At 40.0% G+C, this 27,426-nt stretch overlaps 1 protein-coding gene across 3 annotated transcripts in view; it reads right to left on the bottom strand.

Annotated features, from left to right (window-relative positions):
- DCLK1 (doublecortin like kinase 1) overlaps nucleotides 1-27,426 on the bottom strand; it is a 349,290-nt gene that overhangs the window by 16,221 nt on the left and 305,643 nt on the right. For 2 of the 3 annotated variants that reach the window (XM_039251867.1, XM_039251869.1), the window contains 6 exons: nucleotides 22,793-22,926; nucleotides 20,646-20,723; nucleotides 20,188-20,284; nucleotides 18,073-18,153; nucleotides 7,646-7,759; nucleotides 2,134-2,207 (listed from right to left, as the gene is read on the bottom strand). In XM_039251867.1, coding sequence (XP_039107798.1) covers nucleotides 2,134-2,207; nucleotides 7,646-7,759; nucleotides 18,073-18,153; nucleotides 20,188-20,284; nucleotides 20,646-20,723; nucleotides 22,793-22,926 — 578 coding nt within the window. The remainder of the gene's footprint in view (nucleotides 1-2,133; nucleotides 2,208-7,645; nucleotides 7,760-18,072; nucleotides 18,154-20,187; nucleotides 20,285-20,645; nucleotides 20,724-22,792; nucleotides 22,927-27,426) is intronic. The other variant, XM_039251868.1, reaches the window with a different exon arrangement.

Here is a 27,426-nt window from a genome sequence, read left to right as displayed (position 1 = left end):
TATGTGTGGAAGAAAAAAGAGATTATCTCCCATCTGCTCCTGCCCATTATTCAGGGATGTGTGTCATTTTGTCTGCTGATGGGAACCATCACTAGGATTTTAGTCAAATGGCCTTTTTATACTTGGCTACGTTTATTAATTATTGTGTTTACTTGGCATTTTGCTCCCACCCTTAATCTCACAAATCTAGCAACGTAATCTCCTAGAGTTTTCTTTTTGAAATCATATTAATTTATATGTGCAATTTTTGTTATTCCAATATGCACAAGTGTAATTAGACTTATTTGATGCTTATTTTTAATTGTATATTGACTTTATTCATATATATTTGGTTACTATGCCTGAGGTTAGGAGGCCTACAATTAAAAAAAGAGTAGAGCATGGAGTGCTTCCATTTATATAAAGTACAAACCCAGGCAGGGCTAATTAACGTGGATAGAGTCCAGGTCAGTGTTTACCCTTGGGGCTACATGACCCTCTTGGAAGGGCCCTGAGGTGGGGGGTAATCTCCAGAGGTGCTAGAAATGTTCTGTGCCCAATCTGGGGGCCCTTACGGAGGCGTGCTCAGTTCATGAGAATTCGTGATATCTACACCCTTCTGAAAGCAGATTATCCTTCAGTAAAAAGTAAAAGACAGAGGGACCGTTTTTCTATTAAAAAGTCAAAAAGAAGAGTCTACATAAAGGTAAATCCTGATTAATCCCTCCCAAAAAGGTTAAAAGTAAAACAAAGTTCTTTCTATACATATAAAGTTAATTTACTTATGTAAATAAAAAGGTTGTGTGCAATTCCTGCATGCATATCAGTCTAGAAGATACAAATAACCTTCTATGTAAAACTGATTTTAAAATATTTCATTTAAGTTTAGGTGTTTTCTTGCTTTAAACAGACTTAGGAATTATCATGGTTTAGTATATTGGATAGTTTGTCGGAGTGTGTCCTTTACTGTTTCCTTAAGTCCTTTGTTTTGAGTATAGAAGTAAAAATTAGGAATGATTAATTAGGGGTTAAAATTATATATTGTGTGTGTGTATATATATGTATGTATATAAATATATACACATATATTTCTTGTTTTGTAAAATTTTATAGTCTAATCCATTAAAAAACATCAGGTAGCCACATTACTGCAGATAGACTCCATCACTTGAAGGAAACAAATACCAAAACCCCTGGATTTTTCTTAGCAGACACTAAGATGTGGAGCTTTACCTGGAGATCATTTCAGAAACATTGAGATGGAGGAGAAAAGTTCCCTGGGACTTCTCAGAGTAAATTTTCCAAATCATCAAAAACCATCCTGCCTGTGGATAACTTAAAGAGACACAAACAATGCCCCTTGAAGGAAATGCCAGGGCAATTGACTCGAATATAAAATGATTGGATAGAATTTTTAACCCAGTTAAAAAAAAAAATTGATACCTCCCATATACCTCCCATACACAGTCCCTTTGCTCTTGCAGATAAGCCAGCTGAGTAATCTGACAGTTACAAAATATTGAAAAAGAAATTCATGCAATAGCTAGTACATAAAGGGATTTCCGGGGGAGAGAGGTAACAATAAAATGAAAACAAAACAAAACAAAACAAAAAGGTGGAGAATTTGAAAACACAAGCTTACTGACACACACAATGCATTCTATAGCTCATTGTACTTGGAGAAGCTTCTACTACTAACGTGTAAATGCATTGTTTCATCCATCTAATAAGGTCAAGGTTGGGCTTGATGACTTTAAAATGACAGTATATACTTCTATAGAACGTACACTGAGGCACTATTGTTCTTCCATTTGTTAAGGGACAGAAGAGCACCAGAAATCATTGTTTTAATTAGCAACATCAGGAAAAGGCTTTGGCATTAACACTAAATATACTGTCCTTTTAACTGTAAGGAAAATTGATACTGAGCATGTGCAATGGAAAGAAAGCTGGCAAATGTCAGTGTGAATAATGGGTGAAAAAAAGGAATGAGGGGGTGTGGCATCTCAATCAAGATTAAAATGAAACTGATAAAGCAGCATATGGACTGGATAACAAATCAAAAGCATGTTTATCCACTGAAGGAACTGGTTAATGGAGACTGCCAGCACGTTGCCATGGAAACACTGACTGTTGAGCTGCACCATCTCATACCTTATCCAATACATTCCTGGTTGTTGGTAGTAGTCCAAAGACCCTGATCTCTTGATGGTAAACCCGTGGTCCAGCTGAGCAGAGAGAAATGGGGGCAACTCAGTGGATCGACATTGTGCTAAAGAATTACGACTCCAGACCAAGCCGTTCTTCATTGACTAAATATTTATATATAGTTACGAGGCCTCTTCTGCAGGGTAACTAGCTAGTATCCTAAATCTGCACATCGAAAATAAAAAGGCAAGAAAAAAAACACTAACCCCTCATGAATATCTAGGAAGCCAATTTGTTAGAATAGATCTAATTTGTCAGACAAGGTTTTGAATGCACATTTAATAATGTCCTCTCAGTTTCAAAAGATATAAACACCTCTTCATATGCCATAGAATGGAAAAAGCTATACAATGATCTAACGTACTGAAATCAGTTTTAGCCACCTAAGAGAAAGCAGATTGGGCCCCCTCCTCCCCATCTTACCCCATAAGGCTTAAATTTGAGGGCTTCATAAATATGAAATAAAAGATGACAAGAACCCTCACAAATCACAGCAATTTGGATTTCTTTCTTTAAGAGTTAATCTTTGAAAGCAGAGCTACTCTTAAAGGTGAATCTTAATTACATTTCTGAATTAAAAAGATATAATATAAAACAGTAAGTTTTCTCTATGAATATATAGAAAATAAAATAAAATGAAAAATTGTTTTCACTGTATATTAAAAATGCATATGTACAGTCAAGAGCTTAAGATTAACAAAAGGTACAGTAAATAGAAGGCAGGATAAGTTCTCAAAGTTGTTCATCCTGGAATAAGATGTTAGGCTTTGGCTACCTAGGAGTAAAAGGTTCAACCCCCAAATTTGAAAACAATAATCATCGTACGCCCACTCGCCCATTCTGCCTGCGAGAGGATGCAACACGCACACCTTTCTTTAGAGATGCCCGTGAGTGCTTTCACGTGTGGTGCTGGCGCTGAGCTGACAGTTTCTACTTCTGAATTCACAAAGGCATTGCAAAAACATGCCGGGACACCAGACGTTTAAACTAAAACCTGCTTGGAGGATTCAGTGTCCTGATTATAAACTAGGCTGTTTCAGTGTTCACGGAACAGCAACGTGAGATTTTAATCTTTAGAAAATGTGCATTTCGTTTCATTTAGGGGAAAAAAAAAGAATCCAAGTATCCTTGCCGTTAGGGAGCCAAATGAAGTCCTGCACTTCTGTTGCAGTCCACAGAGTTGGCTACTTTGGTAACTAGTCCTCTGTTGCCATCTACAGGCCAAGTGTCCCATAACAGGACACACACGGGAAGGCGCAATGCCACCGGCTCTCGCTGTACAACTCGGCTTCCCAGAATCACAATTATTTGCACACTGATTAGTACGGATTTGTTCAATTAGACTGAAATGCTCTATTTGCATGAGCAAAATGCAAAGGAAGAACTTTAAAGCATCAGGAAAATTATCGGTTAAAATAATAAACAGAATTAAATGAGGAAAAATAAATTGGAACTGACATCTTAGTCATCGGTTCTTCATCACGCTGAGCAAATCTAATAACGCCTCCCTCCCTCCCTCCGTTCCCAAGAAGTCCACCGTTAAAATGTCATCTCTAATTCCATTTTATGTCTGTAAATTGCATTTTAATAACCTTTTGTTTCCCTTTCTCTGTTGTGTGTGTGTGTGTGTGTGTGCGTGCGTGTGTGTGTCTGTGTGTGTGTTTTAATCCCCCAACTACTGGGAAAGGTAGTAAAGGGACAATAGACTCTTTCTGAGAAGGCAAAGCGCTGCATTTACAAGGATAGCAATGGGTTTCCACCTAATCACGTCACTTGACCTCAATGTCAGAACACCCTTTCTCCTTTTAGAAGGGCCGGATGATCCCCATGAGCCTCCAGCTGGTAATTACTCTCCTGGCCAACTTGAGGACCTCTTGCAACCTTAATATAAAGTTATCATTTGTCCTTTCTTTGGTCTTAATAATGTAAGGATGGGAAGCAGAGAAGAAAAAAAAAATGACAACAGGAACAAAAAACACTGAGGTTCAGAACCACGAGCGTATGTTAAACCACGCTCATGTCATAAATTACATCTGAGACTAGACTCTGTTTGTTATGACAGGATGCTCTTTTTCCTTTGTCACTCTGGGAAAGAAAAAGTGTCATGAATTCCTTTATAAGCATTGCTGCTCTCCAGTGGGTAGTTAGATTTCTAACTAAGGAAAGAGGAGTGCCAGTTAAAGATTAATGATTTAATTGTTGATTTCCTGAAAATATAAGCTGGCTGATACTAAATACCTTTTTTTTTTTTTCATTTTAAAGGGTGTGTATAATTTCCAAACAATCGGTCACATAAAGGCAGTTTAAAGTTAAAATACATTATTTTATAGCCTCTGGGGAGAACATACATGTCCCTGGGAAAAAACTGCGTCTGAACGAAATGTATGCTGCAATCAGGTTTTCTTATCTATCATTAGAAGCTATTATATTATATTAATTATAGAAATCTTTCATGTAGGTGAATTAGTAATTATAGAGCATTATTAAATTGTTGAGTGATGTTTGTAGGATGTACCATTTATGAAAGATACTCCTCCTATCTCCCACTTACAGTCTGCCTCAAAGCAGAGTATCATTCCTTTGCAATTATACCTTAGTTTGAACTGGAAAACAGTTGACTCTTGAACAATGAGAAGGTTAGGGATGCTGACCCCCAGCACATCAAAAATCCATGTATAACTTTGAGTCTCCCAAATCTAACTACTAAAAGCCTACTGGAGACTGGAAGCCTTACTGATCACATAAACAAGATATTAACACATATTTTATGTATGTATTGCGTACTGTGTAAATAAAGTAAACTGGAGAAAAGAACATGTCATTAAGAAAATCATAAGAGAAAATACACTTACAGTCCTATATGTATTTATTTAAAAACATCCACGTCTAACTGAACCCATGCAGCTCAAACTCATGTTGATCAAGGGTCAACTGCATTATTTAATGCCAGGGCTCCTTTATCGTGTGATGGTCCCCTGAAACTTCGTCTTCTCCCTCTAAGAACGGGAAAACTTCTGTGGATTATAAATGACTTATCCAATGCTATTCTGAAAGGTAATCACAAAGGGAGCCAAACTGGCCAATTTCTCAACCCCAGCCCCGCCCTGCCACTGGTCACCTGCCCCACGTTCTAGTGGAGGGTGTGGGCATTTATGAGAGAGAAGCACTCCGGAGTGGGCACATAAATGCATATGTCATGGAAGGCCCGGTCCTCCTCAAACAACGCCTGAAATTCACAGTTAGGTTCTCTCTCGTGCTTGCAATATTAACGATACCGATGAACACATGAACTGTGCTTTAGAGTGGACAAGACACTTTCCCAGATATTTCTCCACATAGCTAATTATTTTAAGTCTGAGTCAAGTTGATGATTTTTTTTAGATGCATAGTGAATAGAGAAGATTCAATAAGCACACAGCTAATGTGCACACTCAGCCATACACAGTCCGTTTTACAACTTATAAGTACATTACTAGTTTGTAGCGTTTCCATAGAAACATGTTAGTGATGAACTGAGAAACTGATATGGAATGGTATTCAAAATGGTCCAATCATGATATTTAGGGGGAAAAGAAATCTATAGGCCTTGCTCTTCAAATACTAGGTTAGAGATTTTTGAGATCTACTTAGATAAAGTTTTAATAAACTCAGATGGATTCGGTTTCAGAATTTATCCCAATTTGATTAAAGTAGGATTTCTCCTCAAATCTGTGTTGTCTATCCATTGGAAAATTGCCCTGAAGTTCCTGCCCTCAGTCATTATAAGACTCCCAGAATACTGTGAACAAACCATTATTGAGCAACCAAGGCAAACTTAACCAAAGACTAATTAAAATAAAAGACCAAGAAAAACAAAAACAAAAAACAAAGTGACAGAGGTGGAGAAGCACCCTTTCTAGCAGCCATAAGCCCTCAGCAGGAGCAGAAAACCAGTCCTTTTCATGGACAAGCGTGCTGGCAGTCCATTCCAAAAGAAAGTTGTGGAGTCGAATGTTTTGGAATAGACTTATATCTTGAATGAATGATGAAAACAGAGTACAGAAGGTCTGGTTTAGTGGAGAATCGCCATGAGACCGTTACTTTAAAAAATTACTCAGTATTAGCTGATAACAAAGAACACCGACATCTATAAAGACATGAAGGACAATGTACTTCTACACTGAATTTCCTTAGAACGAACTCGAGAGAGAGGGCAAGAAGAATAACTTGGAATTTTCAACTCTTGGCAGCACTGAGAAGCATCTGAAAGATTCTGCATTGTATTTAGCACTGTGAGTGGGCTCGTGAGCCAGTTACTCACACGCAACTCGCTGTTGAAAGGGTTCAATAAAAAAACATGAAATGCAAACAGTACAAGAAAGTGTATGCATACATTTGTGCCATCTGCAAATTCTGGAAGCTCATATCGAATATTTAGAAACCCGGATCTGGGAATGATTGTTTTGAGTATATCACTTATCTGTCTTTAGTTTATCTGAGCTCTAGTACAACCAAAAAAGAAAAAGGGAAAGGAAATAAAGATACCTGAAGAAGTGGTAAAGCATTCAGTACTCTTCATGAGCAATAAGGTACTCTTTAGTAGCATATATGCTTTTTAAAATTCGACATTGTAGTGTGTAGGTTCTTTGTTTAGAAAAGAAAAACAGCTCAAGTGATTTCACATTGAATATGCTGTTAAAATTTACATATTCTGAAAAAAGAGGAAATTATTAAAAACTCAAGTAATCTGGGACTTGAATGTATTTACTCCAGAATATGACACCAGGAAGTATGAGGTTTCATTATTTCTCTGCCCAATTTAATCTTTGCCTAGAGCTGCTATCAAATTGCATAAAGTGTATGTCTGCATGTATAGAACAGAAAGAAAAAATTCTTGTGCAGCCACATCAATAAAATGGTACATGGTAAAAGACTTTCAACTTTAAAAACAGAAATTTCTAAGGAGCATGACACCGTTATTTCTTTGGGTGTTCACGGCAATTCAGTTTCCCTGAAAATCGTACTGTGCAAGCCTTCTGCTATGTTTTGGCTTTCATTTGGGTCTTGTACAAAGATCTATAGTGTTCCCATCTCTCTCTGCAGTGATGTCTCTCTTGGCTTCCTTCTCCCTCTAGATCCTGGCAAAAGGACACTATGAACTCTTTTTCTCAGAGCCCCAAAGTTTGCATTGGCACATACTCCACTGTGGGGGAGGTTTTCTGCTTTAGAAAATAAATCATGAAATTAATATATACTGCAAGACACCCTGGAGGTGTTGGATAATGATGTGACTCCTAGGGAAATGTTCGGCAAAAACACATAATATATATAAGCCCCAAACCTCCCCCGGTGCGTTAAATGGTCGAGCTGTCTAAAGAAATGACCCACTCTGCTGTCTCTGGGTGGAGTCTCCTGAGGAATGCCTGTCTCTGAGGTGGATTGCTTTTAAAAGTTATAGGTGGATATTTCAGATGCTTACTGCTATGACAGAAACTCCGGCTGCTGTGCTATTCGGCTTGGGGCCTGTGTTGAAATGCTTCTTTATCTTTCCAGCTACTGACAGCTGATGTTCGTTTTCTGGGAGGCCGTCATCCTGGAAGAAAAAAAAAAAGAAATGAAAAATGAAGAAAAAGAAGGAACAATGAGATAAATGGAAAATGAGGCCAAGAACTTCTAGTCGCGGGCGATGATCTTAGAATTTAAAAGATTTCAGAAATAAACTAACCAACGTCTTCTCATTAAACATGGTTGTTGGAAGTGCTGCTTGGAGGTCTCATTCGTTTCCACATCTGCCCTAAAATTAATTTGCTGTGTCATTCTGTCCCTAAATCAAAGTTTTTGTTTCTGTTTTTAGTTTCTAATAAAATTGATTTCAACCGTGACTCTAGGGACATACGTCAAAGACCGAGTTAAATCTGAACAACCAAAAAAAAAAAAAAAAGAAAAAATCAATGTAAACATCTTCCTCTTCTTTTTTTTCTGAACTTATCCTTTTAGCCCATCATTCAGGCCCCAAAATGAGGAAACTGACAGTCTTGGACTCATGCAAGGGCCCATAAATAAACTCAGGCTGGTTCCACAGCTACTCAATCGACCATTCCATAATCCCAGACAACCTTCCAGGCAAAAAGTTCTTCCTCGAGTTTTAAATCCTCCTTACTGCCTTCAAATCATCTGTTATTTTGACACACTTCACATTGGAGCTCATTTTAACGAAGGCTTCTGCTCTCTGCCGGAGCTGTCTATGATGGAGGCTAGACAGATTGCTCCCCTTTGCTAAATACTGTTAGGGTAACAATAACCAGAGCCATAAGTATGTGCCACCACTTACTAGCTCATGTTGAGAAGGCTGCCCAATCCTTGAACACAGAGACTGTGTTTTGCTCACTACAGAACCCTCGGATCTCAGCATAGTGCTTTGGCTCATGGTAGATGCTTACTACATATTTGTGGAATATATGAATGAATGGATAATAAAGTGTTTGTTACTATCTATTAAAACCAGAATGCCTGGCAAGACTTCAATGCCATTCATCATTTCCTTCTCTCTTTCCTTTCCATCATTTTGCATGTTATTTCTTGGCTCCACCCAGGAAAATAAATTGCTGCTTCCCTAGCATAACATGCTTGCTCTTTTACATAACCTAGTCTCTCCTGCTTTCGATATTGGGTTATTCATTTATTCAGTAGTAAGTGAGTGCCTACAGTGGCACTATGGCGGGGGGCGGGGGGATGGTCAGAAAAATAGGCATGGGCTTTGTTCCTATGGCCTCTCTTTTTCTTCAAAACATGGGTCCCCATCACCTGTTCCAAAACATTTTTCCCCTACCAAGCATAATTCATTATAATGGTTCTTCCGTAAACTCTTAATGCTTTATCATCGTATATATTTGCACTATCTACATTCTTTTGACGTTAGGTGATTTTGTATGTGTAGAACTTACATATGTAACTAACACACACAGAGAGAGTTTATAGTTATATATATGATATGTAATCAATTCTGAACCCTTGTCCCTTTTGTACCACATCTTCCATATTTTCTATCGTCTCTTATGTTAGCACTTGGTTCAGTTCCCTGCTCACAGTGGATAGCCAATTTATGATATTCTTGGACTGATTAATGGCTAGAAGAAGGAACCGTTATTATGCTTATTAAGTCGTATCAGAAATCAAATCTGGAGGAAAGATGCTTTGTAGTGATTGCAGAGTAAGTTCAAAAAGTTTAAAAAAATCCATATTGTGAAAAGAGTCAGAAACTGACCTTCAATTGGGGTAACAGTGGGATAATACTTGGGGAGGGAACAGAAACAGGGACCTATGAAGCCCTTCCTCTGTCCAGGGCTATGCCTCGGATGGCAAGGGGTGGGAGAAATATGATCTCTGCCCACCAAAACCTTGTGGGCTGAGAGACAAAGTAGGCGCACACAATGTCCAATAATAAAGCAGACCAAGAAATAAGAAAGAGCTGTCATGAGACATGTAGTCTCATGGCTCAGCTAGAAACACAGAAGGTGTTCAGAGGAGAGAGGACGTATTTTCAGTTGTGAACAGAGAAGACTTCAAGAGGAATGTGGGCTCCAGCCTGGTCCTTAACGATGGGAAGCAATTGATGGGTAGAGAGGAGGAAATCGATGTTTTGGTGTACAGATGTGAGTGGGTGGAAAACCTCAAGGCATGTTTGCCAAACAATGAGTTAAGCAGTTTATCTCTAGTTAAGAGTATGTGGGAGAATAATGATGGAGAAAGCTGAAAAATAATTCAAAACACACACACACACACACAGACTGGCCACAAATGACTATGAGAAATATCCGGAAATGGAAGCCTTAATCTCCTTTAGGAATAAAAGCAATGTTTTAATAAGAGGGTAGGAAGTATAGAGGACTAATTGCAATTTACTCAGAAAGATTTAGAATTATGCCACCCAGAGCTTTAAACATAAGGTGAATTCAACGGTGTACGAAAAACACATTTTAACGGTAGAGGAAACACGAGGGCTCCGAATCTAAGTTAGAATTTTGGGAGCATTTAAACATTTGATGAGGGATGAAATGGTTAGTGTCATGTATTAGTGTCATGTATTTGGCACAGGTTGGGGATCTGTCTGAGTGGAAGGGAGCAGCCTGACAGAAGGGTTCCCCCCAAGATTATACATGTACGTGTAATCATCTCTTAATAGATTTCCAGGCTAGCTCAGTCAAAGTGCTCTGTATGCATTTTAGATTATAAGCGAATTTGAAAAATATAATCGGGAAGTAGGCTGAAGGAAGGTTTTTCTCTTTAGGACCAAAAAAAAAAAAAAAAAAACAAAAACCCTTGAGCATATTTGTAGTCTCAGGATCGGAAGCTGCTGGAAAGACAGAGCTGGAAGACAGGAGAAAAGGCTAATCAGGGTGAGAAGCAGGGATGGAAGGGAAATGAAGCAGTTTGCCCTGAGAAGGTGCAGGTTTACCTCTTTCTCTGAGGCAAGGTGAAGTAAGGAGAGAAGGAGTGTGGCCTGTTTGGAGGTGGAAGGGAGCAAAGATAAAAGAGAAAGGCAAGGAGGGGAAGGCAACACAAGTGTTAACTTCTATGTGACCCTGGGTGGGGGATTTACATAGACGGTCCCTTTAATCCTCAGATTATCCTCCATGAGAGGCATTGTTAGTCCCATTTTGAAGATGAGCAAACTGAGGCTCAGCAAAGGTTAAGTAATTTGCTCTAGGTCGCAGAGCTAGAAAGTGGGTGAGTCGGGTCTGAACCAAGTCTGAAAGTACTCTTTCCATGACACCACACTGCATGGCATCCGTTAGAGTTAAGTGGAAGGATTCCATCGGTCATCCATCCCGTGATGAAAGTGGCACCATGGCAAGGAGAAAGAAGGACTGCATTAGAGGCGGAAGAAAATACCTGGACAGGCCTCCGTGGAGCCTGGGACGGCATCTGGATGAAGGCCAGTAAAAGGAACAGGGAACACTTCAGGGAGCCCCGTGGAATGCCCTTGACTTTTGCGTCAAGGAGAGGCTGGATGTCTAGTGTCTAGGGCCGGGCTCTCCAACCTTATGTGGAGCAGGCGGCACTAGAAGGCCTGGCTGACAGGGGACGACACCAAGTCGCGGAGGGTCCCAGTGTGGCCCTGTGATCCGCACAGGCTGTGGTTAACAGGCTGGGTGTGATTAGAGGGACAACAGACAGTAGGGATCCTCCAGGAGCGGCCCCTTCCCGGCCCCCTGAGGGCGACGCACCCCTGCCATCTCCTCACTTCCTCACCAGCATGGCCGGAAATTTCCTTCCCTGCTTTTCTCCCCTTGACAGTTCCCGAGCTCGGAGTTTGCCTTCTCACCACCCTCAGCATGGACTTGGTTATCATTTCCCGGCTCTGCCCTGGTCCTAATCTCCTGTCAAGATTCCTAGCAACTCTTTTAGATGTTGGGTCCTGGGGGTTCAGGCCTCCAGCTTTAAATTCTCGTGAAGCTTCCAGCTTCCCTTGGGTTATTAGTTCACGCTGAAGCAATGAAAGTCCCGAAACAACCCTCACAAGTTGTCAGAGATGCTTCTGACTTCATAAATCTTAAAACATTTCAGGGTGCTTTTTTTTCCCCCCAGTGAAATACGGTGTCTCAGCTAGAGAAAGTGGGGAGGGAGTGTGCTTGTGTGTGTGTGTGCATGTGCGCACACACACACACACACACACCTCACAGTAACTGAAAGTCTGCAGTTTCTATATCAATTTTGAAGGCTTTGAGCATAATTGGATTAAAAGACATAAACAACTGGCTTTGCAGAGACCTCATCTGTACCTGAGCCATACGGATTGATGATGGAGATTTAGCTAACTTACTGTCTCACATCAGTAAAATAAATAGGGCCATTAAAAACATGCATTTTTATATATACATCTTTATCGCCGTTATTCCGAATAGATTGTGTGCCAAAAATGTGCTATGAATTTCCAAAACGTGACAAACCTGGCAGTGTGTTACAAATAGTTATAGCATTATTACCATACGTTCTGGTATGTAGGTTCTGGGAGTAGTTTCTGAAGTTTGACACGGCTGCTTGTGGTTTGAGGTTAGCGGTTTTTGATTTAGAAATTCCCATCCACCACTTGGCAGAGCATTGCAGCTGACAAGAACAAAATTAGTTTGCAAAATGGAAAATGAACTCTCACAGCTGTCGGTAGGAGACCCAGCCTCCCGGTCTCCATCTCTCCAGCGGATGTTGGGGAGCAGCTGTGAGCAGGGGTGTGGGGGGCTTGGATGTGAAGTCACTCAGTGGAGTAAATTCCCCTCTTTCCTCAGGGAAACCGTTCCAGGAGTCATGCTTTAGAAAACCCTCCTCCCTTCATGGGTTTTTGTTTTTGACTCATGGATCTGGTTTTCAGTCAATTCATTACCAGACTCTATTATTGATAGTATCTGTGAATTTATGAGAAAGCATGGCCGTCGTGAGCCACTTACTACCAGAATATCCCGATATTGTTGTAAGTGATCTCTCAAGTACATTAGAGCACTCTTCAATAGCAGCTTCATTGGGCATCCCAGGGTTTGGCCTCCTGACTCTTGTTAACTGCCTCCAGCTGTATGGCACCCAGGACCTTTGACTCTCCGCAGCTTGGCCCTATGCATCCCCTGTGTCTACAATTCACACTGCGCTTGAGGAGAAAATGTGAAGTGAATTAAGATCTAGCTTGGAGAAAGGACAGGATAAGATGCCTAAATGGAAAGTGGGATTCCATGTCATCATTCATAATTTATGACTATAAATAGGTGGTTTTATTTATTATTACAGTATCACTAGGGGTTCTCTTAATTTCTAACAAATTCTGCCAGCACAAGATGAATGCATGTAAATTTTTTTTGTGTGTGGGGAGAGCTGCTTTTAATTAGCATGGAATATCTTCGTAGATTATCTAGGCTCTTGATTTTTCTTCTTCCTTGTTTTCTTCATTCTTTTTGGATATCTTGGCTTGGTAGTATCTTTTTCAAAGAGGAGGTAGGTGAGATAAAGGCAGTAAAATAAAATTTAAAGGCCAGGAAGGTGATAAGAGGCCTTGAACTGCGTAAATAATTACGCTTGACTTACTGAAACCAGCACTTTCCACCAGGACAGAGGTTCTGAATCTTAGGAACTCTTAAAATTCCCGATGCCTTCCCAGATGCCCATGTAGACCGATTCAGAATCTCTAGAGGCAAAATCCAGGCATCAGACCTTGTGCCAGACACTCCACTGAGCTTCATGCTAGAGATTTCTTTGAGGCTTAGTTTTCTCATCAATAAAATCAGGAAAATAGCTGGTGGTAAAACACAGACTCATAATATTATAGCATTGAGATGGACCTTCACCCTAGTATCAGGACAATAACATCGGATAAAGCAGGTCAGCACTTTAAAAATAAAAATGCAATAGTAGTGTGGCTCAGTTGGTTAAGTGTCCAACTTCTGCTGAGGTCATGATCTCATGGTTCGTGGGTTCGAGCTGGGCATCAGGCTCTGCGGTGACAGCTCGGAGCCTGGAGCCTGCTTCAGATTCTGTGTCTCCCTCTGTCTCTCTCTGCCCCTCCCCTACCTGTGCTCTGTCTCTCAAAAATAAACATTACTTTTTTTTTGAAATATAGTCATATATGTGGAATATTATAGTGGTGATAATGTAATTCTATTTACAAATAAGAAATCTTTTTCTAGAAATGCCAATTATGTTTATGAGCTTATCACTAACCTACATTTTCTATCCATGAAGTGTCGCTTGGGGGAAAGTGACTTGACCTAGTCCCCACCCCTGGAGTGATGGAGATGTATAATGCCTATTTCAGTCTCTTATGTGCCTAAATCCTGTGGCTCTCTGCTAGAAACTACTAAGATAACTACTTAGCCAGGGTAAGGAATAGCTGGGATACCGAAGAACACAACAGAGTCAATAATGCACACATTACCTACATAGTGCTTGGAGCACACTAATGGAATTTTTTTTTTTTTTTTTTTTGATGAGGGGGTTTTCCTTCTTAATCAAACTTCAAACCAACAATTTGCATTTGATGAGCACATAACAACAGGTGAGGGTTGTTCCTCTCTCAGACCCAAATCCCCCAACTATTTATCAAGTACCTACACAGTACTAGTGCTTGAAGACTGACCTCTGACTCTTCAGATATCTAATTCTTTCTCCATCTTTGTAACAACCCAAGAGGCGGATTCTGTTATCTCTATTTCACTGACACAGAAACAGGTTCAAAGGAGCGAAATGACGGTCCCAAGGTTACATAGGAGGGTGAGCCGGTGCTCCTAAAAATCCACATTCCTCTCCTAGACACATGGCTACACACTGATGCTGCCATTGCCCATCTGGTTTGCTAGAACAATCCATGGAGAGGCCTTGCTCGTGACTCTTCCGATAACAGAGCAGAGGCCCAGAACACCAAGGGGCAAGGTGGGATTTCCACCCGGAGTGAGTGAAAAAGTGAGCCTAGAGTTAGGGTTAAAACAAGCGACTTTTGCTGACTAGATTTTCCGATTCTGTTGCCCTCCTCTCCGTTTCATAAGAGACTGCCTTTTCAATTCCAAGGGCACCAAGTGAAAAGGTCACTGTATAAGCAACAGAGAAAATTAGGACAAATGAGAGAACAGGAAATGCTTTCTGATGACTTCCTCAGGGCTCATATAATTATTATTACCTTCCCCCACTAAGGCAGAGTCCTCGGCGGTAATCAGATATAATTTGATCGCCAAATGCAAAATGCCTTGTTAAATGGACTTCCTTTTAAATTCCTAACGTATTCATTTTGATGGCCTGCTTGTTCATTTCGTTGCCCTTGGAGACCCCCGCGAATACTAAATGCTGGTTATGAGAGCTTATGTATGTTTTCGCATTTATGTCTTTGAGACAATACTCATTTTTCTGATTTAGCCACTACATAAATATAATTTCAAAAGTCAAGCAGTCACTTCATACATTTTAGGTTTTTTACCAAAATTTTTAAAGTTTTTGCTAACATCAATATTTTTTTCCCTTAGAATCTAAGGTCTATTAGAATTACATATATATTTTTTTAGTTTACAATCTCCTAGTTAACTCCTTAAATGTTATCCTTGCTTTTAGGACATGTCTTTAGGGAATCTGAGAGGGAAAACTAAAATGAGAGCAGAAGTCCAAGTTTTAGAGGGAGTGGCAGAGCCTAATTATCGGCAAAGTGGGACCATGTGTAAAAATGTGTACAAAGCAGGTTGCGAAGGCTGAAAGTTACTGCTGAGATATGTACATGCTGCCTTAGGAAAAGAAGCAACCTAGTTTTTCAAAGACAGCAGCCAAAATTCTTCTTAATTTTGTTTCTTGAACCTCCCTGAGTTGGGATATATATGGAGATAGGGTCCTTTGGTTTGGAATCTGGGTAAGGCTGTTTCCAGTTGCATCCCAGTCCCCTCCAATACATAGACGGATTTGCTCACCTTCACAAAACTATCTTAGAACAAATATGCAGACCCCACTGGAGATTGCTCTGTTGGACGGCCTCCTTCAGGATGGAGCTGCGGTGTCCCCCCCCACCCCCCCAACCAACACTGGCTGCGGGAGCCCGCCCCTCACTGCCACGTGACCGTCTTGTTCTAGCCGAGTTTCCAAGGACAGGCTTGGCAAGCAGTGGTCCTCCGATGAAAATGTATTTAAAATCTAAAATGGCTATTTATAGTCCATGAACCTCTTTCCTCTATGGCTCTTCATTAGCCTTCCAAGGCCATGTTTCAAATTCAGACTTTCTGGTTTATTCTATGTGGTCATAGTTCCGCTGTTTCTAGTGCTAACATCCAATTCTACAATTTGTAGATCATGGGCTTATTTTTGCTTTGAATGTTTATTTTTGAGAGAGAGAGAGAGAGAGAGACAGAGACAGAGTGTGAGCAGGAGAGGGGCAGAGAGAGGGAGACACAGAATCTGAAGCAGGCTCCAGGTTCTGAGCTGTCAGCACAGGCCTGATGAGGGGCTTGAACTCATGAACCGTGAGATCATGACCTGAGCTGAAGTTGGACCCTTAGCCAACTGAGTCACTGAGGTGCTCTGATCATGGGCTTTCAATTAGCATGTAGACCAATCAGAACAAACTGCTGCCACCAAGAAATGCTGTAGCTGACTTATGCCTCTTCCTCCCTGATATCTAAGAGAAAGGTGCCATGACCTAGGTAAGTTACTTTGGAAAGGTTGCTAACTTCTATAACCATCATCACCACCATAGGATGTAAATATGCATTTTTTTTTTTTTTTGCAATATTCACAGTGCTTTCACATAGAACAAAGGATAGGTAAATGCAAATGTAGCGCATGGGACTTTAGCTGCAAATTCTGGCTCCATCTAAACACTGCTACTTTGGGCAAGTCACTCCTCTGTAAAAGTCTCAGTCTCCTCCTCTGTAGAATGGGTACAACAATACCCACTCTGCCTATCTTCTGGGTTTATTATTAGGCATAGATGAGATGGTTCCTAAATTCTCCCACTTCATAGAAAAGGATAACTTTTGTTTAGCACCTTGGGGGAAACACAAATGTTTTGAGGCTGGAGATGACCACTCCTGGACTCTAGATGCTCTACTTGACTATCCCAAAGGCCAGCAGTAATATCTTTATACATTTGGATGCCAAATGGGGAGCTCTGCTATATGAAAATATTTAAAACAAACTTTAGCTATATATCTATACACACTCATATGCATATATATTCTCCTGATATATATGTGTGACTATATATGTGAGCATATCATCTGTGTATATACATATACAGATATATATATATGTAAGGTACTAAAACCGAGGCCCATGGCCATCATGTGGCAGAACATGCACACTTGTCACTTCAGATGCAGTCTGTCTCAATGCTGTGCTTTCACTTATCCTTAACAATTAGTGTTTGGGAAAAAGATACATGACTAATAACCAAGGTGATAATTTAGAGAAGTAGAACATTTTGTTGCCTTCAACCCACAGCCAGATCACTCCAGGCAGTAGAAAGGCTGGCCAAATTTCTATCACTGAGCTAGCAATTGTATACTTGTTCCTGTCTGTGTTCATGTCCATTTCCATATGCAAATCTGATCTGTCTTCTACTCTGGCAGTAAGAACCATTAAACTTAGGTATGGAGTTTCCACATGTGAGTGAGGGTTACCACAGTGCCCAAGATTATCTAGTTGTTGGGAAGGACATAATCAGTTCACATATGTGAAATACTCAAAAGAGTCATGGGAAGACTTTCTAAGTGAAGCACTCTATATGTATTGATCACTATTCAAAACAAATCTTACCAATCAGTTGTAAAGAGATCCAGGAAAAAATATAAAGACTGTGCTCTGGAGAATTCTTTCATAAGGATGTATCATTAAACTGTAGTATTCAAATAGCAGCAGCAGCAGCAGCAGCAGCAGCAGCATCTGGGAGCTTTTGGAAATTCAGAGCCTCGCATCTACTACATTAGAATCTGCATTTTAACAAGATCCCCAGGTGACTTGTGAGCACATTCAAGTTCAAGAAGTGCTGCACTGGAGTACTTCAAGGCTTATATGGAGACCTTTGGGTCAGCTGTATATTTGGTGGGAATAATGCAAAAACAGTAATGACTCAGAAAATCTTCTCTGTCTTACTGATGTATTCAGAATACAGCTTGGGGAGGTGGGGGTAGCGACCACGTGCACGCACTTCCCTGGTTAGAAGGTAGTCCCATCTGAGTCAAATAAAATGCTCTGTGCAAGGGACCACAAGAGCACACATCAGCACGGATACATCAGAGGCCGTCGTGGAAGAAGACTGAGACCCCTTAACTGTTCTGGCATGCTTGAGAGGGAGGAACAAATACAAACAAATATAAAAGGAGGTGACGCCATGAGGAAATCTGCAGTTTTACAAGGGAACATGAGGAGTAGGTGGAGGGGAGGGAGGAAGTCACTTACATTAACCCAAGGGTGCTCGAGGACCTGCACAGCTGAAAATCGCTGATCGACATCGACCAACAGCATCATGGTAATGAGCTCCTGCAGAAAGGAACGGTCAACTCCATTGGTCTAACTTTCACGGTAACCAACTGAGCATTTTCATACGCAGAAGTTCTCTCTTAGTTTGGAAAAGCTCTACATCTTAAATATATCAGCTCAACTTACCCACAGCCACCTAACACCTTTAGAAGCTAGAGGAAAGGTGAACATTTAGAATTATAAATATATTGCTTATAGGTGAGAAAAATTAAATTAATATTAGAATAACTTCATTAAAGTATATTTAGTAGAAAATTAATAAGTTATACAAGTTAAAGAAATAATATTCTTTTTTTGTCTGGAATTTTGTGCTTTAGAGGCAGATTTCTAAGTTGGTTTAAGACAGAAATAAGCTCAAATTGCTTCAAAAATTTCCACATCAATCAATACCAATAAAATGGAACTATTAAGGGACAAAGGATTTAATGGTTCTGAAATTAATGAGACTTCCTCATGAGCTCAAAATGATTTTTGAGGAAAGCACAGCTTGGGTTTTAATGATGAGTCTGTCATACGTTTGTCCACTTTGGATTAGAAGTTCGCATGTAACGAAATGGTTAGATACGTGTTATCCAGTTCCTTACATTCACAGGGTCTGAGTGCCAGTCCGTGACGGGGATGATTTATTTCCATTGATACAGAGATTCTACCTTAAAGTTCTCATTATGTTCTTTTCCTGCTTCAGGCTCCTTTGTGCAAGAAGGCATTCATTCTTCTGGGCCAGGACTTATTAAAGCAACTACTTTGTATGATGCCCTTTGCCAGGTGTCATTGGCATGTAGGAGATGGTCCTCTCTGTCAGTGACTTTGAGCTCTCTTGTTATGGAGTGATGGCATAAGGTATGTTCCTGAAGAGACTGATCATGGGCAAAAACGACTCCACCCCATGCATTATCACTCCATCCCCTATCACCTTTCCGCCTTTCCTGTGACACTTCTCTCAATTCCCCACAGCTTCCTAGGCCCAGAGGAAACTAGAAGCCCTAGACAGCTGAAGAAAATGAAAGCCCTGGACTTAGTGTGCATCATTTTCTATGGAAAGTGGCCAGGCAGAAAGAGTCAGGCTTTCAATTGAACTCACACTCAGGACACAGCAAAAGGAAATGCATACACATCAAATAATCAGAAGTCAATTATTTCCCAACATTAATTTTTTCCAAAGTTTAAGTCAATGCTTGGAGACAGAAGTTTAAGGAATCAATTAAAAAGTTTTCATTTTTATCTCAAGTTCTAACTAATGTCTCCATGTAAGAGTTTTACAGTTTCCTTAGATGTTGATCTCTTAGTTTAATGAGACAAAAGCCATATGCCTTGTTTCCCTCTGCCTTTACATCCTGTCTTTCAAGGTCCAAGTTAAATCGTAGCTTCCTCTTGATATCTGTGTTGATCATTTGAATCAATGAGCTTTCTTCACTATACTTGATTAACTAGATGTTTCATTCACTCATTCGTTTATTTATTTATTCATTCCTTGAATACATGTTAAGCACCAGTTATGTAAGATGTATCCACCTATCTACATCTACTTCTCTAGAAAGGTAGACAGATAGAGAACGGTAGTTAGACGGTATACCAGATGGACATGTGGGTATAAGAGCTATAAAGAAAAATAAAGCAGATGAGGAAGATAAGGTGAGCTAGGTTGGTTAAAGAGCTATAACTGAAAACGAGGTGGTCTGGGAAAGCTTCACTGAGAAGATGAAACTGAGTCAAGACCTGAAAGAGGTGAAGCAATAAGCTAGGCCGCATCTGAGGTAGGTGTGGGTAGGGCGTAGCGAGAGGCTATAGCAATGTAACTGGAGTAACAACAGGGAGCAATGAAGCCAGGGGAACAGAGGCACTTGGTGAGTCGAGATGGCCATGAACAGAGGGCTTGATGACTGTGAACTCTTGGAAAAACCTTATAATTATAGCCAAAATAGACAGAAATCGTATTAACAATATCATTAAGTCTCCCTGCACAAAACGAGCCAATATCAATAATTCCATCAAGACACACAGACTATAAGAAAGAAGAAGGCACTGGAAACCTACCTTGGCAGAATCGGAAACGTTATCCCAGTACGGAGAAGGAAAGTCCACTTGCCCCATCAAAATCTGATCAAAAAGCACCTCCTGGTCATCACCACTTCTGTTTAGATGAACAACAAGGGAGAAATAGCACTAAAATGTTAACCCAGGGTAGGTCTCTTCATTCCTATACATTAGAGCCTTTCCTTTCCCCATAAATGTGTAAAATGTGCGTGTTTAAGCAATTTAAGATGTCAATATGGAACTGTTTTGGTAAATTAAGAAAGAATGAGTTTTTAAATTATATGAGGAAGATTTATGGAAGGCATATAAATTAGCATGTACAACATAGAAAATATAACAGGCACTGTGAGCAAAGTTCTTATTATGTTCCTCTCCTGCTTCAGGCTCCTTTGTGCAAGAAGGCAGAATGGATCACTCAGATGCTTTGTTGGTGCTGAATAAAAGATTACTGCCCATACCCGCGGAATGGAGGGAAGCCACACAGCAGGATGTAAGTGATTACACCAGCTGCCCAGATGTCCACCTTGAGGCCATATCTGGAAAAGTAAGTGACGTTAGAGTTAGCAAAGTTAAGCCAGGACAAATTACGGGACATAGCAAAATAGATGACTCTTCTATTCTAAACCAAAAACCAACTACACAAAATAAAAAGCCCAACAACAAATAATAAACTGAAACCCACTGGCTATACAGAATTCAAGGAAAGAATAATAAAGAGAGAGAAAGAGAGAGAGAGTCCAAGATATACATGAATAAAAATCAAAGTAAAACATGCTCACAATCATATCCAAATGATCCAAATGATCCAAAGTGAGGGGTTTCATCAAAAAGATTCATTATATTATTATTATATTATAATCATTATAATATGATTATATATAAAATATAATTATACAATATAATACAAAACATAATTATAATATTGTATTATAGTCATATAAATTTTAATATAAGGATGGACCCTTGAAACTATCCAATTCCCTGATTTTAGAAATAACAATTACATATAGGATATTGCCAATTTATTATTTTTTTAATGTTTATTTTGTTTTGAGAGAGGGGGACAGAGAGAGAGCAAGCACAAGCGGGGGAGGGGTATAGAGATGGAGACAGAATCTGAAGCAGGTTCCAGGCTCTGGGCCGTCAGCACAGAGCCCGATGCAGGGCTCAAACCAACAAACTGTGAGATTATGACCTGAGCCAAAGTCAGACGCTTAACAGACTGAGCCATGCAGATGCCCCAGGACATTACCAATTTATAAAGGACTGACATACATTATCTTATATGCTGTTTTTCTAATAACTCTTTACATCCTCAGGATAAGTACTGTTGCTTATTTTATAGAGGAGAAAACTGAGATTCAGAGAGGTAAACAGTTTTCCTCAAGATCACACAATCAGTGGCAGAGCTGGGTTCCAACCAGGGTCTTCGAGAGTCCAACACAATCCACTTTCTCCTCCCTCCTGGGGGGGCTGTCAGAATACTCACAGTAGAAAATGCAGATATGCCTGCGGCAGTACTCTCTGAGGGAGGTCAGGCAAGGTTACAGATGTGGGCTCTCAACTCACTCAAATTTGATGAATAAAAAAGTCCTCATTACCCCACATCTCACCCTAGGGATTTCCTGATTGGCATTCCCTTCTCATCTATTCTGTATTTCTGCCTTTCTGGTCTCTGGTTAAGCAGAAAGACTATCTCCAGTGGGTCACAGTGGAGGAGACAACCTAGACCCTTGGGTGTAGGTTAGTGCCACTGATTGGGAGAAGAAAGTAGGGCCGTCTCCCCTTTCCCAGTCCTTCTGTGCAAGGGTAGTGCTTCAGAGTGTTCTGTATGATCCTTGGTAAGAAATAGGGGATTTTTTGGAAAGAGCCCTTTATTCACACAGAGTTCAAATGCTGACTGAACTACAATCTAGTCAGGAGCTTCTTTGATACTCAACCATCGGAGTGAGATTATTCATGTGCACAATGGGAATCATAGCATCTACTGGAAGAGGAAGAAGTAAAGTTGCTCAGGACCTGGTGTATAGTAGGTCCTGAGTAAGTGTTAGGCCACCAGCCTTCTCTCCCCCTCCCCCCACCGTCTAGAGATTTTCATTCATCTGATATGGCTGCACACAGAAACCAGAAAATTCCCACTGGCCTTCTGATGCCTAAGGGTGTTTGTACTGCGCAGATAATCAGTGGACCTCCGAGAGAGCCAGAATGAGACTAGACGGGAGAATGAGGGCAGCTGAGAGAAATAACCACAGGAGACTGTCATCACCGCACAGCGGTGTCTGTTTCTTTTATCCAAAAGCGAGTTAATTACCAGCGCTATATGTTTCCCTGTTAGTCCGAACATTTTTTACTCTGGGGTTAATAACTGCTGTTCTACCTTTAACAAAGGCCAAATGGAAGCCTTGAACAAGATTGCAGTAATTGGCAACTTGATTGGGGAAACAGAGAAAATGGCTCCCACTTTAAAGTTGAAGAAAAAAGAGTGAAAGAAATCTGATAGCTAATTCTGTCTGGATGGGCACAGAGCAGTACTTTCTCCTGTTCTTGAAGCAGAATAGCTCTTTGGCAAGCACAGCATTTCAGTAAACACACAGGAAGCATTTACCCAGTCTCTGCGATGATTTCTGGAGCCACATATGTTGGAGTGCCACAGACTGTGTACAGGGGGCCGTCTACAATGGTGGCCAGTCCAAAGTCACCCAGCTTCAGCGATTTGCTGCCATCTTGGTGTTCGTACACCTAAAGGAAAAGTAAAGAGTGAAATCGCTTTAAAACCAAGAGCTCAAAAGCTGTATCTTGAAGAAATGAGGGGCACTATGGTTTAACTTGCATGGACTTATCATAAAGTAAAAAAAAAAAAAAAAAAAAAAATCAGGCAATTATGCAAGGATATACTATGAGAATATCTTTTTTTTTTTTTTTAGATTACAGCAAAATTGAAGAGGTGGCAAACAAGCAGCAAATGGAAATTCAATAATAAATTACCGTTCATTCACACAGTGGAATGCTACATGACTATTAACATGGCAATGTGGGCTTATATTTATTGAAATATGTTATTTGGGGGGAAATAAGGGCAGATTTCAGACTGGTTTGCATAAAATATATATTAAAGGAAAAACATGTACAAAGAAGAATGCCTGAAGGAACACAGTGTTCGTGTGTCTGTCTCTGGGTAGTAGGATTAAGGCAGATTTCTTTTTCATTTTTGCTCCTCTGTATTTAATGTTTTTCACAATTAAAACTGATTTGTGTAATGCAATGAAATATAGTCTCAAGCGCAGTATCTCCAACATATGAAAATAATTGCCTCTCCATTTTGATATATAAGAGGACTTAAATGTACAGGTCTGTAGTAACTGAACAAAAAATCTACACGAATATTAAAATACTTCATTTTCAGTGGCCCACATTTCCAACAAAATCTATTTACATTTGTTTATTAATAATTGAAAGGGATATTAACATTTCATTTCACCTGTGGCAATTTGGAAAGATTTATCAGGTGCAGAGTCAGCATTCCGTCCAGGTTTCCTTATTAAGGCAGTAAAAGTCTCTAGTCTTTCACCCAACAAATCAAGAAAAGGATGCATGTGACTATAGGCAAGTATTTATACTGCTTTAATTCCAGCCCATGATCAAACCAAATGGGTCTGCTCTAAAAAGTATCCCAAACAACTTCTACTATTTCAAAGAAAAGATCAAAGGGCATTCAGAATTCTAATTCAGTGCTCTCCATTGGAATCAATAAGACAAGCTGATGTTCCCAGCAAAGGCAGTCAGCAGGAGATGCCTTGAGGAAATGGTGAAGGTTTCCATGCACCTCAGAATAATTCCTCCCCCAGCACGTTGAAGCCTGAACGTTCTTCCGTTGCCGCCTCGTGATCATCTGTACTTGCTACAGTGGCCTGAACCTCCTGCACAGTAAGACATCTCTGCACACATCAAGAGCACCACTACTGTTCGCATTCCACATCTCCCTTTCTTTGGAAACAGCAGATTAACTTCTCATTTCACTGCAGCATAAAGTGCAGATGTTTGGCCGGCTAAGCTGTGGTATCAGTCTCGATCATTTGGGTCTAACTGTTTTGGCAGCGACGGGGAGTCCGATTGATCCTCCCTTCTGGAGTGACCGTGTCTTTTCTGGGCAGAAGATATTCTTTGACGTTTTCTCCTCCCAGAACATGGAGTCTTCTCCCTGGGGCTTGGTCACCGTCTAGTTTGGCCCCTTGGGCAGGTGTCCAGGGACTTGCGGGGTCTCCTGCACTTAGGTTGTTAGGACAAAGACAGACCCAGGTTTGCCCAGTTGTCGTCTGGGGTGGACACTGTCCTCAGTCCTTGAACAAAGTGGGTTCCCGGCCCATGAGCAGGAACAGGTTAAGGGATCCGAGGCATCAGAGCCGCAGAACATAGCAGCATATCCAGCCTAAATGTTCTCCAGCGTAAATCACAATTTTAGTGTGTTAGCCCTTCTGCTCATCCAAATGTTTTTCATGAACAGAAACCTGAGATGGAAATATTCAGAAGATCATCTAGTTTACTTCCCAGACCAAGCAGAACGTCTGACTTCCTTAGTTCCGTGTTGTTAGTAATAACCTTTCTAAAATGCAAAATAACCTCTCACTTTGAGGTTCTGTTAGGTAGGGACATCCACGGGGCGTGTTGTGTGAGGTTGTGCAGATGCAGATCTTAATTTACACAACTCCATTTGTGCAGGAATTCTGTGGTTTTCCTCTGAACATTCTATCTATAATCACCTAACTTTATTCAAAAGTTGGATGAAAGCAGATGTTGGCAGATCCACTCATAAGTCATATTTTGGTTCTGAATGCGACCATGTAATTCTCTCACATGTAGCAAAGGTTTTATTTTTGAGTATCTACATTTTGATAGGAATTCCATCTCACACATAGCCATGTGCTAATTCTATTTAATATAGCCCAACAATAAAGTTCAAAGTTTCAATAACTAAGGGAAAACAAGCACTAAAAAAAATCTTACCTAAAGTTTATGATTATGTAAGAGTAATAATTCTTCAAAAATAAACCAACAGCTTTTAAATAGGACACACAGAATCTATCATTTTAATGTTCTTTCTGTCTTTATCACTTCCACAATGGCCCCTTCCTTTGCTTTGAAAAAACGGAATTTTCGTGAACACAAAGTAGTTAACATGATGCTTATGATAGACAATAGGAACTGAGAAAGAACGGCCTAATCCATGTAATTGAAAACATTTCTAGACACGACTACATTAGAAATGCTTCAGCAAAATGTTTTTGCAGGTGAATAAATGTCCAGGCCTTTCGTTTGGAATTGTGTTTCACTTACTTACTGTCAGACAGGACAGGAAACAAGGTTGCTTTGGGTTTTTCTCTGTCAACACTTTGGGAGAAGGATACAGAAGAATATATTCCAGTGTCTCCTCTCCTGCAATGGGATAGCACCTTTCCTGAGGGGTAACATCAGCCCACCTTGCAACTGGGGTTCGTTCACCCTTAGCGCCTGCTGCAGCCTTGAGCTCTTAGGGAGCCAGCTACAAACGGGCATGAGTGAGGCCGTTGAAAAATGTAATTAAAACTCTGTTAAAATCGCAGATTACTAAATACATCTGTTTCAAACACACACACACACACACACACACTCACAATACCATCCCGCAGAAAGTATTTTCCCAAACGGCAGCTATAAATTTACTTTGAACTAAGTTTTTAATTAAAAGTTAGGAGTTGGAAAAGTTTCCAATAAGTTCACATTTAAAATGTGGAGTCCTTGGCTTAACCGCTCCCAGAACCGATTCTGATTTTGCTCCTCTGCAAGTACAGCTTGGACAGCTTGATCCAGCAAGTGAGGTTCTGATGTAAAAAGAATTTTTTGCCTTCACCGTATTGTAAAGCTTCCATAAAACACGACCCACAAGTGTGGTGGGAGTGCATTGATTGTCAACCAACGAGTATTCACAACATGAGATATAATTTAATGTTCATCCCAAACCCTTTAAATACTCTAGATGTTCCCCCACATTTTAAACACTGAGGGGCTATTAAAGAGACGGGGATTAGTGCAAATTACCAGTATGTAGTGCTTTCACTGTTTTAACTAAGCAATAAAACTGTGTAATTGTACAACACTAATTGAATGCAGCTACCCATAATTGTGGGCGGCCATATGTATCCTATTACCATAAAGATTGTCAGTATTTTGTAAGCTACTCTTGTGATCATTGCAGATGGCTACAGTCAGAGAAGTTGTTCTCTAGGGTTTATTATATGGCTATAAAGACATCCCATGATTTGACAGACTAAATGTGTTAAATGGCAACAATTATGAAAAAGGTTCCAATTAAAAGCTGAAGGCACGTCCTGCCATGAACAGATATAGTGAAAGGTCAAGTATGAGGTTTTTGGCACACCAGCCTTTCATACAGGAAGGAGTTTTCCTTTTTAAAGAAGCGTTTTATTTTTGTTTCTTTTTCATTTATTTGGGGGTTTGCAGTAGCTGTAACTTGCTGAACAGTAGATGTTTGGGCACAGGCCTGATTTCCTTTGGATTAGAAACTGAGACCATTTGGAAAAGTTATTTGAAAAAATAAAAGATTTAATATATAGTCATAAAATGCAGCTGGTGGCCATAAAATAATATGAAAATTCACAGATAACCTGAACCCAGGCTAATGGTTTCTGAGATTCCCATAATAGAGAACTAAGAGCTGACTAATATAACAGATGTGTTGGGACAAACATAATTCTCAATGTTGCTGTGAATTCAAGGATAACCCTGCTGAAATGCTGGCTAATGAATCATTAGTATCCACGGAAATATTTTTCACAGAGGAGTTCAATAGATACTAAAAAATTATTTCACCAAATAGAATTGAACAAAGGTGGCATGAAATTGACAAAGCCATGGAAAAAAAGTCAATTTACTTTTTAACAAATATAGTATCCCTTTAAAAAGACATTGATTTTCCTCTGGCCATGGGATATGGCCTTTACAATCCTTTCTAAGGAAAACGAATTCAATTTAAATCTTTAAGCTTTAAGAAGTGAAGTAAAACAACATTAACGCAGGGGATTCTTTTTAAAAATGCACTTTATGGTCCACATACTTTAAAATTAAACCTCCTGGAAAAAATATTCTTAAAAAAATGAAACCCGTGTTATACCCACAGGTAAAATAGTTATGAAATCAAATGTAAACTGAAATAATAAGAGTGAATGTTACACAGGAGTCAGAAGA

Source organism: Hyaena hyaena, unplaced genomic scaffold (genome assembly GCF_003009895.1).
Source record: "Hyaena hyaena isolate Hyena2069 unplaced genomic scaffold, ASM300989v1 scaffold_398, whole genome shotgun sequence".
Classification (NCBI taxonomy): Eukaryota; Metazoa; Chordata; class Mammalia; order Carnivora; family Hyaenidae; genus Hyaena; species Hyaena hyaena.
The sequence above is the reverse complement of the archived record's forward strand: the minus strand, read 5'-3'. Positions and strand labels throughout refer to the sequence as shown.